This window comes from Lagenorhynchus albirostris, chromosome 9 (genome assembly GCF_949774975.1).
Source record: "Lagenorhynchus albirostris chromosome 9, mLagAlb1.1, whole genome shotgun sequence".
NCBI lineage: Eukaryota > Metazoa > Chordata > Mammalia > Artiodactyla > Delphinidae > Lagenorhynchus > Lagenorhynchus albirostris.
Window position 1 is genome coordinate 51,589,820 of NC_083103.1, and position 15,667 is coordinate 51,605,486.

The 15,667-nt window shown below is 49.9% G+C and overlaps 1 protein-coding gene across 1 annotated transcript in view; it reads right to left on the reverse strand.

The window, feature by feature from the left end:
• Positions 1–2,885: 2,885 nt before the first annotated feature.
• The window catches only part of C2CD3 (C2 domain containing 3 centriole elongation regulator), a 128,636-nt gene continuing 115,854 nt past the window's right edge, over positions 2,886–15,667 (reverse strand). The window contains exon 33 of the mRNA XM_060159983.1: positions 2,886–3,686. Within this exon, the coding sequence (XP_060015966.1) occupies positions 3,546–3,686 (141 nt within the window). The 3' untranslated portion in view covers positions 2,886–3,545. The remainder of the gene's footprint in view (positions 3,687–15,667) is intronic.

Genomic DNA, 15,667 nt, shown 5'->3' on the forward strand with positions numbered 1-15,667 from the left:
TTTTTTTTAAATAGCTTTATTGAGATATAATTCCCATACCATACAATTTACTTATATAACTGGTACGATTCAACGGTTTTTAGCGTATTCACAGTTATGCAACCATCAGTTTTAGAACACTTTCATTACCCTCCCCAATATCCCCGTACACATCAACAGTGTCACTTCCTTTCTCCCCTCCCCACAACCCCAGGCAATCACTAATCTACTTTGTCTCTATAGATTTGCTGATTCTGAACATTTTGTATAAATAGAACCACACAATATGTGACCTCTTGTGACTGGCCTCTGACTTAGCAGTGTTTTCCAAGTTCATCCATGTTGGAGCACGTGTCAGCACTTCACTCCTTTCTATGGCTGAGGATCCATGCATTTTAATGCTTAGGTTGCAGAGGGGAAAACAGAGTCTTAGGGAGGGACAGTGACTCACCCAGGTCGCAATTCTTGGCAGGGCCTGACTTCCAGCCAGCAAACTGTAATGTACTTTGGGCCCATCTGTTCTCCATGATATGACACTGTTCTCTGTGATATGACACTTGGGGGCTTCAGCATGGACACGCCTGAAGCCAAAGGGCTCTGGGGAGGGTGTGAGGGGTGGGGCGGGAAGGGTTCCTCGCAGCAGCCGCTGAGGCCCCGTTGGTAGACACGGAGGGTAAGGGGTGGGCGAATCTGAACCTGGGATCCAGGTGACTGAGTAGAGAGGAGGGAGGGGCAGGGGGCAGGGGAGGAGAGAAGAAGAGAGGTGGGAAGGGAAGGGAGGTGACTGGGTGGGGCAGAGGAGCAGAGGCCACTGCTAGACTTGGGCACAGAGCCATGGCCATGGTCACAAGTCCAGACACTCAAGTGCAAAGGTCCTCCTTGGAGCAGTCCCTGCCCCAGTGTCAGCAGAACAGGCAGTTGGGTTAGTCCTATGAAGGGAAGGGGCTGCTAGGGCTGCTGAGGTGGGGAGCGTTCTGGAAGTAGGTTCTTGGCTCCAGCTGAAAATGGCAGTCTGGAGGTGGTGGGTGAATTGCAGCCGGGAGGTGGGGAGGGGTAAATAGTCGGAACCCAAACAAAGGGGCGGTGGGCCCTGGAGAGACCCAGAGGGAGGGCAGCTTAGCTCACGTGGGCCTGGGAGCTCTTCGAGGGCAGGGCCAGGTCTGTCTGCTTTGGCTCCGTGTCCCCAGAATCCAGTCTGTGCTAGAAGTTCCAAAGCTGGCTGCCACAGGCTGCGATCAGCCAACCTCTGGGTGATGAGAAGCACCCATTTTCAGGGCTCTGTGGAGGGAGTGCTGAAAGGGAAGTAGGGAGACGCTGGCTAGTTCTGTTGGTGGTGGTGGAACAAACATGTACCTCATGCCCTTAGCCGGTGCTGCATGCTTGGCAGGGCGTTTCTCGTCTGAGCTGTTACTGCAAAATAGATCCAACTTCTGGGGAGAAGCCACTGGTAAATAACACACTCTGTAAGTGTAGGGGGAGGTTTTCAGACCCTCAGGGTGCCTCTGTGTTATCAGAGGCCGCCCTCAGCCTGGGTAGGAGTCATGCATGTCCTTATCCTAACTCGACCCCATCAAGTTATTTACAGGAGCTGGAGCAGGATTGGGAAGGAAAATTCTTCACCTGAGGCGTAACCCCTCAGGCCTGGGCCCCTAGCTTCTCTGTGGCCTCAAGGGAGGCGGAGACCTGGGCCTTGAAAGCTCCTGGCAGACAGGCGGCTGGTGAGCTGAGAGGGAGACACTGGGGAGGAGGTGAGCTGGCAGGCCGAAGGTTAGGGAGCCGAGACAAACAGATGAAGGGGGACATGCTGGTCTGAGTGCACTTGACCGATGAGGGGGGCACCCTGCATCACCCTGTACCCTCTGGCGCATGTCCTGCCTCACAGTTAGTGGTGAGCCTGCCTATCTACTGACTTGCTCCGGGTCAGTGGGGGAGGGGTGGGTGGGGCTGACATTTCCTATGCTTCCTAAGTGCCAATTGCTGGCAAAGCACTTTCACAAACGTCATCTCATTTAATCTTCTCAACAACCCAGTGAAGCTGGGCTTGTTATCTTGCTTTACAGATGAGCCAACAGAGGCTCAGACAGATAGAGGCTTGCGCAGTCAAGCCGGAGGGGACCTATCGGGAAGTGGCAGAGCCGGACCGTCTCTGCTCTCTCCCCAGCTGGACCGTGGCCCGCATGCCCTGCTGGTTCCTCCCTGGTCTCACCCCCAGACTTAGCTCTTCAAGGAAGCCTTCTCTGACTGCTCCAGCCCACATGGTTTCCTCCATGAACTCCCCGAATTCAAAGCACTTAACTGGCTGTATCCTGGGCACAGAAGCCTTATGACATGTTTGGAGGTGTCTTGTGTGATCTGCTTCCTAAGTACAGGAACAGAGGCAAGTCACTTAACTTCGTTGAGCTTCAGTTTAACTATAAGACGGGAATCATAAGATGTGGGTTATAGAGTTGTTCTGAGGACTGAGATGACCTATGCTTGGGGGTGGAAAGCAGGGCCCTCCAGGTAGTTCCCTCCCAGCCACTCTGCACATTTCTGCCCCCTTCTAATGCCCCCACAGGCCCTTTCTATGGTAGCTGCTCGAATGTTTGGAATCTGACAGTCTAAGCCAGAGCTATGTACTCATCCCAGAGAGATGGGGCATTCTGAGCGGGCCTGTGCCATGAGCCCCATTACTGTGCTGATAGATCTGAGGTACCAGCAAAGGAAATACTAGGTGGCACCCTAATCTGCATCAACCTAATCTTTGGAGGAGTCAGAAGTCTCATGGTGACCCTGGACCCCCCGTTCCAGATGAGCTTCTCCAAGAGATTGTATGGTTGCAAAGCTTTCTCTCTGGCTGTCAGAGCACAGGCAAATTTCTGACACTGCAGTCCAGTGGCCAACCCGGGAAACACTTGTGCACAGAATACAAATACCAGTATGATTTTATTCAAACACAGGCAGGGACAATGACCTTCAGAGCTGGGTAAAAACAATAAGTTAAAAGCATGGTTAGAGTTTCAGACAATCAGATAAAAAGTTTGAAGGAGATAATTTCCCCCTCCTCTCCTACTGATTATTTCAACACAGCATAAAAATAATTTTATCTATAAAATACCCTTATTCCCAAGCAAATGAACTGGAGGTCAGCCCCAGGATTTCCCTGGCTATGCACGAGGCACAAAATCTCCACCCACCCTCCCCAACCCCTTTAAGGCAAAAGGGCCTATCATATTCAGGCAGAGGGTAGGCTCCTGTCAGCAGGAGGCTCTGGTCAAGGACACTGGGAGGAGTTTCCCAGCCGAAAGATGCCCGCTTGGGTCCCTTGGGTCCCTTGGTCAAAAGACGGGTGGGCCACTTGGGCACTGGAATCCACCATTTCTAGCCTTTGCCTCACCATCCGAGGAGGAAGCTGAAGTCCTGGCAGGTGGACACTGGGCTGGTCTGTGATGCTCCTCTAGTCTGGGCTGACTGGTGTCCAGGGACAAGGCTGGTGGTGGCTTCAGGGCTTTCACAGCCCTGAGGGAGGCCAGACAAGGCTGAGGGTGAGTGGGTGGGTGGTCCTTCCCTCAGTATCTTGGGCTGCATTAGTCTTTCTGGGAGTAGCGGGAAGAAAATATTCGTGCAATCCTGCGAGTTTCTTCCTCAGACAGGCTGGGAGGCAGCGAGTTAGGTCTGGGACGACAAGGCTTTTGGGACAGGGCTCCCCCGGTGGTCTCGCTCTTGCCCTGGAGAAGAGGAGGTCAGCTAGGTTAGCACTGCGCACATGGCACTGCCTAAAGATGACTCTGACTCTTCTCGTCTTTTGGTCCTTTGACTAATACTGGTATAGAGCTGACTGATTTACAAAGCACTTTACATACCTGAGTGTGTTTAACCCTCGCCTCGACCCCATAGGTTGGTTCCCATGTCATGGATGAGGCAACTAAAGTTCAGGTGAAATAAACTCAAGGTCCCACAGCTCCAAGTAGCAGACCTAAGATGTAAACCCCTGTTCAGACTCCTTCTATGCCTCTGGAGAAGGAGGGGCAGTCTCCTCCAGGACATTCCTTCTCTTGCTGCATGTGTCTAGACAAGTCATTTGTCCTCGAAGCATGACTGTCCCATGTGTGACCCTGCCAGGGAGAAGATGCTGGTGAAAAATACACTATCTGTATGGCCCTGGGGAGTTCCTGGAGCTGCCAGGTGTCATGAAGCACATACCCACAGCCCTGCTACCAAACATCTCCCGGTCTTGGGCTGACTGGGTATCACGAATTTCCCCTTGAAGGTGTGTGCATTTGGGTTATGATGTCATGGTCCTTGGACTCCTCTATGACTCACCCATTTGCTCCTCTAACCCTTTTGTTTGCTTGTTTCTGTGCTTACTCTGTGCCAGGTTCCTGCCCTGAAGGAGCTCAAAGGATACAGGAAAGCCACCCCAGGCAGGTGGCTGACAGCAAGGCCCCAGGGAAGAGGTGGAGGCCTGGTAGAGGAAGAGGCAGTGCTGAAAGGACATGGGAGTTGCCCCGACAGGCAAACGTGGCTGACTCCACAGCGTGCAGCCTGTCCCCAAATACTGAAAGCACACGCACCACTCCCTATACCCCAGGAATCAGCTTGGTGGAGACCCTAGAGATTAAGACTACTTCCCTGCCCCTTAGTAATTCTGCTAATGGGAAACTGTGGCCCATTGCTTGTGGGAGTAGAGTTGCTTGTGGGATCAGCAATATTCAGTAATTCCTTCTTTCCTTCACTTCTTTAACCTTCTTACTGCCTACTGTGAGAGGGAGATAGAGATGAACAGTTCTCAATCTCCATAGCTCAGAGTTAAACTGGGGAGACAGAGAGAGCTATTCAAAGAATTAGAATAGTAGCCAGGAAGTGATAGGGGGAATGGAAGTCAGGCAACCTTGAGGGTCCCTGCCAATCTGGAATTCTAAATGCCAAGGGAGTGCATACAACCTGACAAGCTCTCAGCGCTGACAGCCCACAGGCAGGTTCTCTTTGCTGGAGAACCAAGAGCAAAGCGGAGCTAGGGGCTGGACATGCCCAGCAGAGGTGAGTACATACAGCTCCCCCATCTTCCAGGCAGGCCTAGGCTAAAAGGGGAGAAAGGAAACCCACCCTGTGCTGGTGTTTTTGTTCTTCCTTTCAAAACATGGGAGGCACCTGCACCCCATAATGCCTCAGGCTGGGGAGGCCAGCCACCCAGCCACTGCCTGAGGCCCTCTCCCTCCAGACTGGATGCTCCTGCAGGGCATGGCCTGTCTCTGATGCTTGTGACTCCCACTGAGACAGGTCCAAGATGGGAGCTTGGTAGCTGATAGACCAGTGAATGGGTCAAGCCACGGTGACCAGAGGCTTAAATTAATTGGGGAGGAGACTGCCTCTTGCAGCAAATATCTCATTCAGTCATTCTTTCATTCATTCCAGAACCAGTGATTGCTCAAGCTAGAGGGGAGATGAATGCTGACCTACCCAGCAATCCCAAAGAGGAAGCTTAGAGCCCGGGAGCACAGAGAAAGAGCAATTCATTCAGAAAGGGCGGCTTCACACAGAGGTGGGATCTGAGATGCGCAGGGTTTCAGCAGAGCTGTGTGTGGGGTGAGGTCACCGCACTGCAGGGGCAGCATGAGCACAGGCCTGCACCTGCTAGCTGGGCTGACATCTGTGAACCAGCCACAGCCAACCTCGCAGTACCCACACCTGGGCCCAGCCACCTAGGGGGCCTTACCTGCATGGCCCAGGCCCGGGGACAGGACGGGGTTTGGCTCTGTGTACTGGGCAGGGCAGAGCTGTGGAAGGCCAGCAGCATGTGGCTTTTGTTGACCTCAAAAGGGTCTAAAAAACATCTTGACTAGTAGTAAAGTCTCTTTCTTCGTCAGGGTTGCTATCCCGAGACATACAGCCTTGGCGGGGCTGGGCAGAGGTGTAGCTGCCCACGCAGGGACACCCCTCCATGTACCCACCACTCCTCTGAAAATACTTCCATGCTCCTGCTGGAGCTCTGGGGGCACCAGCAAACTGTCACCATAGCTTATGGTTTGAGGAGCCTCAGCCTCCCTGGGGAGGCAGGAGGAGCCCACATGGAAGCACGACCATCAGACTGAGGGGCTGCAGGGGCCTTGGAGTCTGGACAGTGGGTGTCATACGTGGGGTGAAGTCCCTGGAAGGGTACTTTCAAGAAGACGGACTTGAAACATGAAGGTGGAATCTGAACAAAGAGTATGAGAGAGGATATTCCAGGTAGAGTCTTAGACTGAGCAAAGGTGCGGAGAAGGAATTTATTTGCTGGGAAAGCCAGGGGGATGGGACTGGTTGACTGCAGGTATGGAGAGCGGAAGACAAACCCAGCAAGGGAGGGGCTCAAGTTCCTGAATGTCTGGGGAGGAACTGACCATATTCCTCTTGGACTTTCCAATGATCGGGGGGCGTGGGGCTGACCCCTGTCCTGGGGTGAAGGACAGAACAGGCTTTACTGTGGTCTGGGTGTTAAGCCTGGCAGTATATGAGGGGCTCTGATTGTCCCTTTAAATCCATCCAGCTCTCCTATTAACTTCTCCCACTTCCAAATATGGGGACCTGCTCTTTTCTGGGCACCTGGACACCCAGGCTTCTCGGCCTATTGTTTGAGACAGACGTCTCAAAGGAGCCTTCAATGTCAAAGGCAGAACTCCAGCAGGGAGAAAATAAAGCATCAGGGGAGGAGTAAGGAGCAGTGGTGGCAGGAGAATATAGGGCTTCCAGGGGTTCCTCACACCAAGAGGCTAACCCTGGTGGGGGAGTGGCTCTAGTCCTGGCTCTACCACTTCTTAGCCAAGTGGCTTTGGGCAAGTCACTTCCTCTCGGCCTTGGTTTCCTTATCTGAAAACAGATCAGGATGAGCAGGTAATACAGGAGGAGGCACCCTGTAACCCAGGGACTTACCCCGGCCCATGGCTCCCTCTTTGGCCAGCTCCCTGTGATAGCATCTTCTCCAAACACTCTCTCAGGAGGCTCCAGCCCTCTTCTTTGGCCTTGAAATGTGAGCTGATTCAAGCCACTGTGTTCTGGGTTCCCTCCATCTAGTCCCCAGATGGATATCCCTACATAGACCACATGTTTCCAGGAGGGTGGTAGGTGCAGGCACCCCCATTTACCCCTGCTTCTGGGTGTCCCTGGGACTTTCTCAGAGGGGAGGCAGTGGGGTGGAGTGGAAGGAACACTGGTCTGTGGCCCAGCCCAACTGCCCCACTTGCTTGAGGCCAGGACACTTTGTCTCTCTGGGTCTCAGTATCTTCATTACCAAGTGGAGCTGAGAACTTGTTTGCCTCTTTGCCCCAGGTCTACCGTGAAGCTGAAATACAATTCAGATGTGACCAAGGCTCTGGCCAGATACAAAAGCACAGGGGCTAAATAAGCTGGAGACACCAGCTGCGGAGAGCAAAATGAAGCCCTGCTGTTCCGAGACCTCACTTCAGCTGGAGCAGAAGTGGGGTACAGCACCCCCAGAGTGATGCCCAGGGCTAGGCCAGGACTGGCCATACTCTCCCCCTACCATTGCCCCCCACCTGTTGAGCCCCTGGGCCTGGCATCAGGTCTGAAGTTTTGTTTTCTTCCCCAGAGCAGATCCCTTACAATGACATAAACACTGCCTCAGGGGCTGGAAGCAAAACTTTCCAAAGAGCTGAAAACAGAAAGTAAACAGCCAGCTGGTTCTGGCTGGCTAGGATAGGGCTGCCAACAGATTGCTGCTTCAGAGATGAGTGAGGCTCCCTAGAGCCGCCTGCCTTGTTCAACTTTCACCTACTTGGCTGGCTGGCTGCCTTCCCCTTCCAGAGTCCTCTCCAAAGGCTGGGACTAGGACTTCCCTGTGCTAAAGAGAGTAGCAAACTCAGCAGCTGCAACTAAGAGCAGGGGGGAAGCGAGGACAAGACTCGCAGACCAGGTGCCCAGCCTTGAGAGGCCAATCCTAAATCTGACCACCTAGCCCAGCTGCAGTGTGGCTGGGCTCCACGCTCTGAGCTCACCCTCCATTCCTGCCTCAGAGTTCTGGTCATGTGGTTCTCACTACCTACATGCTGCCTCTGTTCCTCCCCACCCTCCGATGCCTCCCTTGCCTTCCTCCGAGAAGGCTTCCCTGACAACCGGCCTATTCCGCAGGGCCTGTGTCACCCCTCAGCCCGGGCCTCAGTCTCCCAGCCTGCACCGTGAAGACGCCAGACTAGATCAAGACTCTTCAACCTTCTGAACCCACTCCCTGCCAGTGAGAGGGAAGGGTTAAAGTGACACTCTTGGAACTCCTGGCTCCTCCCAGACTCTGGCCTCAGCGCTCAGGCAACTTGAGCCTAGCACCTGCCCAGCAGACCCGCAGGCCCTTTCCCTCGCGGTGCCGGCCAAACTGCATCTGGGCCAAGGTGGGCACCAGCCAATTCTGGCTGCTTCCCCTGACTTCTGTACACCCTTGGCCAGAGAGCTCATCTCCTCCTCAAAGCTTTGTGTGGCCTGAATCAGAAGCTCTTTGACCTTTGGGACTCCTCCTGGGTCTCTGCAGTGGGCTAGGGACTTGGTAGCTAAAAGAGGTGAGGTAACAGGTCAGGGCTTCTTGCCCCACGATGGGCAGCTCAGCCATCAGGCCTGGACCACAGGGTGAGAAGAGGACACCAGGCTCAGGAACTTCTCTTGGACTCCAAACATCTGGTCTGGTGATTTTATGGAGGACTGGGCTCCTCTACCAAGACTGTGTTTCTCTTAGATGGCTCTGGGCTTGGGGAAGGGAAACCAAGAGACAGAAGAATTCTTTGGGCTCCTGGGAGAAAAGAAGCAGCCTCAGGACTCAAAGGCAGGCAGGCCACGGACTTCTGAGGCTAGGGCTCTACCACCTTTAGGTGGGGGCAGTGGGTCATCCTGGGTCTCTAACTCAGGGTCTGAACTGAGCACACAATCAACTGCTAGGGCCCTGAGCAATGCTCTCCATCCTCCTGGGGCTGCCCTGTGGGGTCTAACTTCCCAGGTCCCTGCGGGTCCCTGCGGCTCCCTGCGCCTGGTGCTAAGCTTTTGATGATGTCCCTATCCCTACTAGTCCCCCCAGAATGTAACAGCACAAGAGGGGAAGTTGTCTCAATAATAATGATGATAAAAATAACAATAGTTAACATTCATATAGTTCCTACTATGTCATGTGCTAAAAACTGCTCTAAGTACTTAACATCTTACTCGGTTAACCCTATACAAGCTCTAGTAGGCAGGTACTGTTTCACCCATTTTTCAGATAAAGGAACTGAAGCACAGAAAAGGTAGGTAACTTGCACAAGGTTACACAGCTAGAAAGTGGCAAAACTGAGCTCTGAACTTAGGCTGTCTGGATTCAGAGGCCATGTGCCTAACCGCTATACAAAACTGCCTGGTAGGAGAGAAGAGGGACGTATAGCCACAAATTACGTCCGTGTTGCCTCCTCAGACCTTGTTCAGTACCTCAGAAGGCCAGAAGCAGAGCCAGGGCAAGAAACCAGGTTTGGGCTTCCCTGGTGGCACAGTGGTTAAGAATCCGCCTGCCAATGCAAGGGACACAGGTTCGAGCCCTGGTCCGGGAAGATCCCACATGCCACGGAGCAACTAAGCCTGTGCGCCACTACTAATGAAGCCCGTGCGCCTAGAGCCCGTGCTCTGCAATGAGAGAAGCCACTGCAATGAGAAGCCCGCACACTGCAATGAGAAGGGCCCCCACTCACCGCAACTAGAGAAAGCCCGCGCGCTGCAATGAAGACCGAACGCAGCCATAAAAAAAAAAAGAAAAAAAAGAAACCAGGTTTGTTGACTCAGCTCCCCAGCTGCCTGGAGCACCTCAATCCCGATGATGTCTGAAACACTGTGGTCTGGCCAAGTGGAGGTGAGAACTCTAGGGTGGGGTGGGAGTTGGACAACTCAAGGCTTTCAAGGGGACACTTGTGCCTGGCCTTGTTGCCGACCTCCTGCCTCCTACACACACTCCTCATGAACAGTAGCATCTGGCTCCAGGCCTGTGGTTAGTCCAGGAGCTCAGATGACAGGTTGATTCTTGCTCTTTACTTCTGATTCCTATCCTGACTGCTTTGGTCCAGGCTGATCTCTCCCCAGCTCTGACCTCCTCTCTAGCACATCCTGTTTGTACTTCCCAGTTACCACATTCTGTTGATTCTCTGAAAGGTTTCTTTTCTCCAAATCCACAGCCTTCAAAGCCTTTCCTTCATCTTTGCTGAATTCTACTCATGCCACCGTACATGGCTCTCTCTTCCTTTCCCTGTACGCATTCTCTTTGTTTTGTTTTACTTAAGTGCTAATATAGGCTAATGTCATTTGAGAAAGTTAGTGAGTGGTTTGGTGGCCAGTGCCTCTCAAGGAACTGTGACCTCCCTGAAGAGGGTCCATGGCACCACGTCTAGCACTTTAAGCACGACGGGCGCTTGGTGGAGTTGGTGGAACTTACATATAAAGCTTAGTCCCCTGGGGAACTGTAAGCTTTGGCGGGGGAGGGGACCACAGCTCCTTCTCTGTCTACTTCTGCACCTAGCTCAGGACTATTGGCTTTGTAATTTGCTGAAAGATGTACATTTCAAGTTTGAGGCCCAAACTACTTTCCTACTCTCTGGCCTGCCTGTCCTCAGACCCACCTCGGGCTCTCCTAGTCATCGATGGTAAGTTACTGGAGGGTTCTGAGTGGAGAAGTCACATGATTTATTGATGATTTACTTAACGTCTTAAAAACTTAACAGGATACTATATGGGGAATGGGGGCAAGGGTAAAAGCAGAAAGGCAAGTTTGGAGGCTCCTGCAACAATCTAGGCGAGAGATGATGACAGTTTAGACCAGGTAGTGGTGGGAGTGGTGAGCAGTGGATGGATCTGAATTTAGAGGTAGAGCTGCCAGAATTTCCTGGTGGATTGGAAATCAAGGCATCAGAGAGGATTCCAAGGGTTTTGGCAGGAACAACTAAACTAGAAGGATAGAATATCTATTAACTGAGATGGAGAAGACCAAGGAACAGAGCTGAGGAATGAAATCTGGAGTTGAGTTTGGATATATTGAGTAGGCAGCTGGACATACGAGCCTAGAGTTAGAGGAGAGGTCTGGGCTAAGATAATCATTATGAGTCTTCGGCATATAGAGGGGATTTAAAGCCTTGAGATCAGACAGGATCATCTAGAAAGTAAGTGTAAATAGAGAAGTCTAAAGACCACACCCTGGTCACCCCTATTAACAAGTAGGGGAAATGAAGGAGAACCAGCAAAGGCGGCTGAGCAGGAGCTGCCACCAAGGGAAGAAGAGAACCAAGAAGCACTGATGCCTTAGAAACAAGTGAAGAAAATGTTTACAGGAGAGAGATCAACTGTGTCACATGCCGCTGAGAGATCAAAGAAACTGGGCACTCAGATTTAATAACTGGTTTAGGAATATGGAGGGTTTTTTTTTGGATTTTGACAACCTTGAAGAGTCCCTCCCTCCTCCGGTGGTAGAGTGGGGTAAGAGTCAGATTACAGTGGCCAATCACACTGGCTTCAGTATGGAGACACATGGTGGTGGGAAAGTGTGGCTGTGAGTAAGAGTAGTTAGAAACAGCTATGGGGGAAACAACTGGGGCTAGATAATGAAATGGTGAGAAGTGAGTGGATTCAAAGATATTTAGGGGACAGAATTCACAGGCCTTGGTGATGGTGGGTTGTGGGGGATAAAGGTGTAGGAGGAGGGGAAGACGACACACATGCTCTGGCAGGGGTAACTACACGACCGTGGTCGTGTTTACTGAGATAAGGAACGCTGGCGGTAGAGGGGGTGTGCAAAGGAAGATGACAAGCTCAAGGTCTGGATGTGCTGAATTGTTTGTAACATCAAGTAAAGGCTTCTAGGATGTAGGTGGATCCATGTGTGTCTGCAGCATGGCAGAGAAGTCTGGACTGAAGATAAGGATTTGAGAGTCATCAAACTGTAATAATAACTGAAATAATTGAAGTGGTTGAAATTTCCCCAAAGAAACATCTACAAGAGCAGAAGACGTAAGTCTGGGGAAAACAACATGTACATTAGTGCTATCTCATCCTCGACCTCCCCTTTTAGAGAAGTTGATAAAACTAGTTTGCCCCTGGCAGCTAAGCAAACAGAATCAGAAGTAACTATACATAAAACTAGGGAGCTGTCCCACTGAAGAGTTACTTTATCACAAAGAGGAAAGAGAAAGCAGAGGCAGCAGAACCTGACTGATTCATAAGGAATTTCAAAGGTGCCACTGGATGGCTGTTCAATGGTCCTGCTAGACCCGCCATCCTCCTCCCTCCTTTGCTTCTTGAAGAGGTGACAACCAGAAGATGAAACAGTCATGAGGAAGGGGGGCTGAGAGCTGGCCTCTATACCCTATCTGTGTGACACCTGGTGCTCTTCAGTGCAACCATGCTTTGAGGCCTGATCACCCCATCTGACAGATGACACAGACTCAGAAAAATCAGAAGACTTGACGAAGTTCACACAGAGAACTGTATCCACTATACTGTGGGGAAAAGGGGAAAACACCTGTTTCACAAATGCTAGAAATGGAGACTGTCTGGGAGGTTCCTGGGTTCAGGTGCATTTTTCAGTGTGGTTGAAGGATTAGGCCTTCCCTTAGATCTTGTGGTGGAGCCAGGTGAGCTAAGTATAGCTGTCCCAGGACACTGGGTGAGAAGAGTCAGCCTCTCAAAATGCTCCTCTTCAGCCTTCAGAGCCTTAGGAAGAGGCAAAATAGATGGAATCCTCAAGTTGGGGGTACAGGAAAAGGCTCCTGCCCTCCCCTGCCCACCTCTCACTTTGAGCTGTTGACTGTGCCTGAAACATAACCACAAATAGAAGACAGAAGAGAAAACAGGGACTTCCCTGGCAGTCCAGTGGTTAGGACTCTGTGCTTCCAATGCCAGGGGTGTGGGTTCGATCCCTGGTCGGGCAACTAGGATATCGAATGCCAAATGGCATGGCCAAAATAAATAAATAAATAAATGGACATAAGAGAAAATAGAAGCTTCCATCAAATGGGAAACTCTATCACCAAATCTAATCCTACCTGCTTTAGCACCTATCTTCTCTGCCTGTATGCTTGTATGCTATAGGGTGAGTTTTCTTTTTCTTCTCAACAGGCTAATATCTCCACATGTGCTCTGGATCCAGGGACTAGTCTTTCTATTCTCTCCCTCTCCTGCATCTTCCCCTTCTTCTTTTCTCTACTGGTCACTGCACTGCTGTACAGAAAAAGCTGAAGCCTTTCCCAAATAAAAAAAAAACAAAACAAAAAACCAGAAAAACTTACCTTATCTCAGATGCTACCCCACCCGCTATCCTATACTTCTGATCCATATTCACAGCCAAATCTATGGAAGGACTTGGTGTCTCCATTTTGTCACCATTCAATCATTCTTACAATTTAAATTACATACGATTTTGTGATTTCATGGTGTAATATACCAAAGAATACTAACATATTTAAATTATGAAGCATGATAAAAATGAACATCAATAAACCCACAACCCAACCTAAGAACTAAAGCATTGTTAATACTGTTGAATAGACCTATGTGCTCTTCCTCCCCCATCCTATTCCCAGCCTCTGCAACTGTGAACATCGTAGTCAAACTGTTGAAAACCAAAGAAAAAAATCTTAAAAGTAGCCAAAGAACAAAGGTCACATAACATTCCGGGCAACAACAATAAGGATGATAGCTGCTTCTCATCAGAAACAATGGAGGTCAGTAGAATGTGGAGTGATAGTTCTAAAATGCTAAAACAGGTAATACCCTGGCCGTCCAGTAGTTAGGATGTGGAGCTTTCATTGCTGAGGGCCAGGGTTCAATCCCTGGTCGGGGAACTAAGATCCCACAAGCTGCATGGCGTGCCCCAAATTAAAAATGAATGAATGAATGAATGAATGAATAAATAAAATGCTAAAACAAACACAATTCAAGTTAGAATTCTATATCCAGTGAAAAAGTATCTTTGAAAAATGAAGGCAAAATACATTTCAGCCAATTGAAGCTGAGAGCATCAGCTCCCAGTAGGTCTGCACTACATGAAATTCTAAAGGAAGTTCTTCATGCTGAAAGGAAATGGTAATAAACTGAGACCAGGATGTGAAGAAGGAATGAAGCCAAGAGCATAAGTTGCAGAAAACGTGCTGCTACAAACACATCAAGTAGTGAGAAAGGCTCATCATCAGTGAGGACGACGAACACCCTGATGTTTCCTGGATCGTGAGACTTTCAATGCTGAAAATGAGACAGCTCGGGTGAACTGTGATGACTGTCTACCCTAACTAGGACCCCGAATAAGGTCCTGAAGAGGGAGCTGTTCCTGAGAGCAGCAGACAAACAATGGAGTTTTGCTGTGGGCAAGAAAGAGAAAAGGCTACAAAGTGTATGAGACTTTATCTTCTCAAAACTAGACTTGCCCTTTAACTGAAGTAAACATTATTACATCCCTCTCCCACCCTTTGTATCTTATGTTTAATAGATCAAAGATAATAAGTCCCCCCAGGAGCTGGCACATCATGAAGGCAGAAACACAAAAGCAGGAACTGCAGTTCCATTTGGCAGTTGAGAGCTGACAGCTCAGACACAGTGACTCACAGACCTCCCTTCCTACAAGGCACATCTCACTCACATTTCACCCACTTGGCTGGGAGGGGAAGAGGGAAAGGAAACTAACAGTGTCTGTGTTTTTCCTCTAGGGTAATTCTTGTCATCCTCTTATTAGGTAAGAATTCTATTAGCCTGATGTTACTTTAAAAAAAACCAAGACTCAGAAAGGTCAAGTCACTTGCCCAAGATCACTTAGCCACGTCGCAGATTCAGTATTTCATATCATAGATGTCTTGTTCAAAAGCTTGTGCTTGGTGCTGGACACAGCCCTGCTACCCTAGCATAAGTGCTGACGTGAATACATGGGGCATGCAAGGGAAGATGCAGAGTAGAAGGAGATGAACTGGTGACCTGAACCAGAGTAGAAATAAGGCCACGGAAATGCAGAGCTTCTGGTGGGGACTGGCACCTCTCCTCCTCTAGGACAGGAATACAAATTTGATAAAAACTGAGATGTGTGGGAATTTACACTTATCAATGTGCCAAAGAAATGAGGTGTCCTCAAAATGATGCTGGGGAAGCTGGGGGAGAAGTGGGGAAGGAAACCAGTAAAAGAACTAGACATCTTATGGCTTCTCTTTAGGACTATACCCCTAGGCTCCCAGGATACTTCTGGACTGACCCCATCTGTCATCAAAGTAGGCCCTGGAAGAGCATTAAAAAATGTTTAAACGTTAACTGCAAAATGAAACCTATATAAAGAAGGCAAATTAGCTAGAAAAATATACCGTAAGCCAAGAGTCATGATTTTAAAGTGGTGCAGCGGAAAGCACAGAGTTTGGAGTCATACTGGTTGGGAGACCCTGGGTAGGTGACAGCCTACTTAACCTTTATGTGTCTCAGTTTCTACAGAATAGAAACTATAATACCTTGTAAGTCTGTATGGGAAGTTCTGTATGGGAACCTCAGTTTTCTCATCTATTAAATGGGGATAACAATAGTACCCCTCTTATTGGATTCTTGGGAGAATTAAATCAGTTTACACATGTAAAATGCTTAGAATAATGTCTAGTGCACGGTAAGCATTACATAGGGGTTGGATATTATAATTAACAAATAAGCTAATACATTTTGCTCATAGCATGTATTATTCTCTCAAATTGTTTTTTTCAAAGCG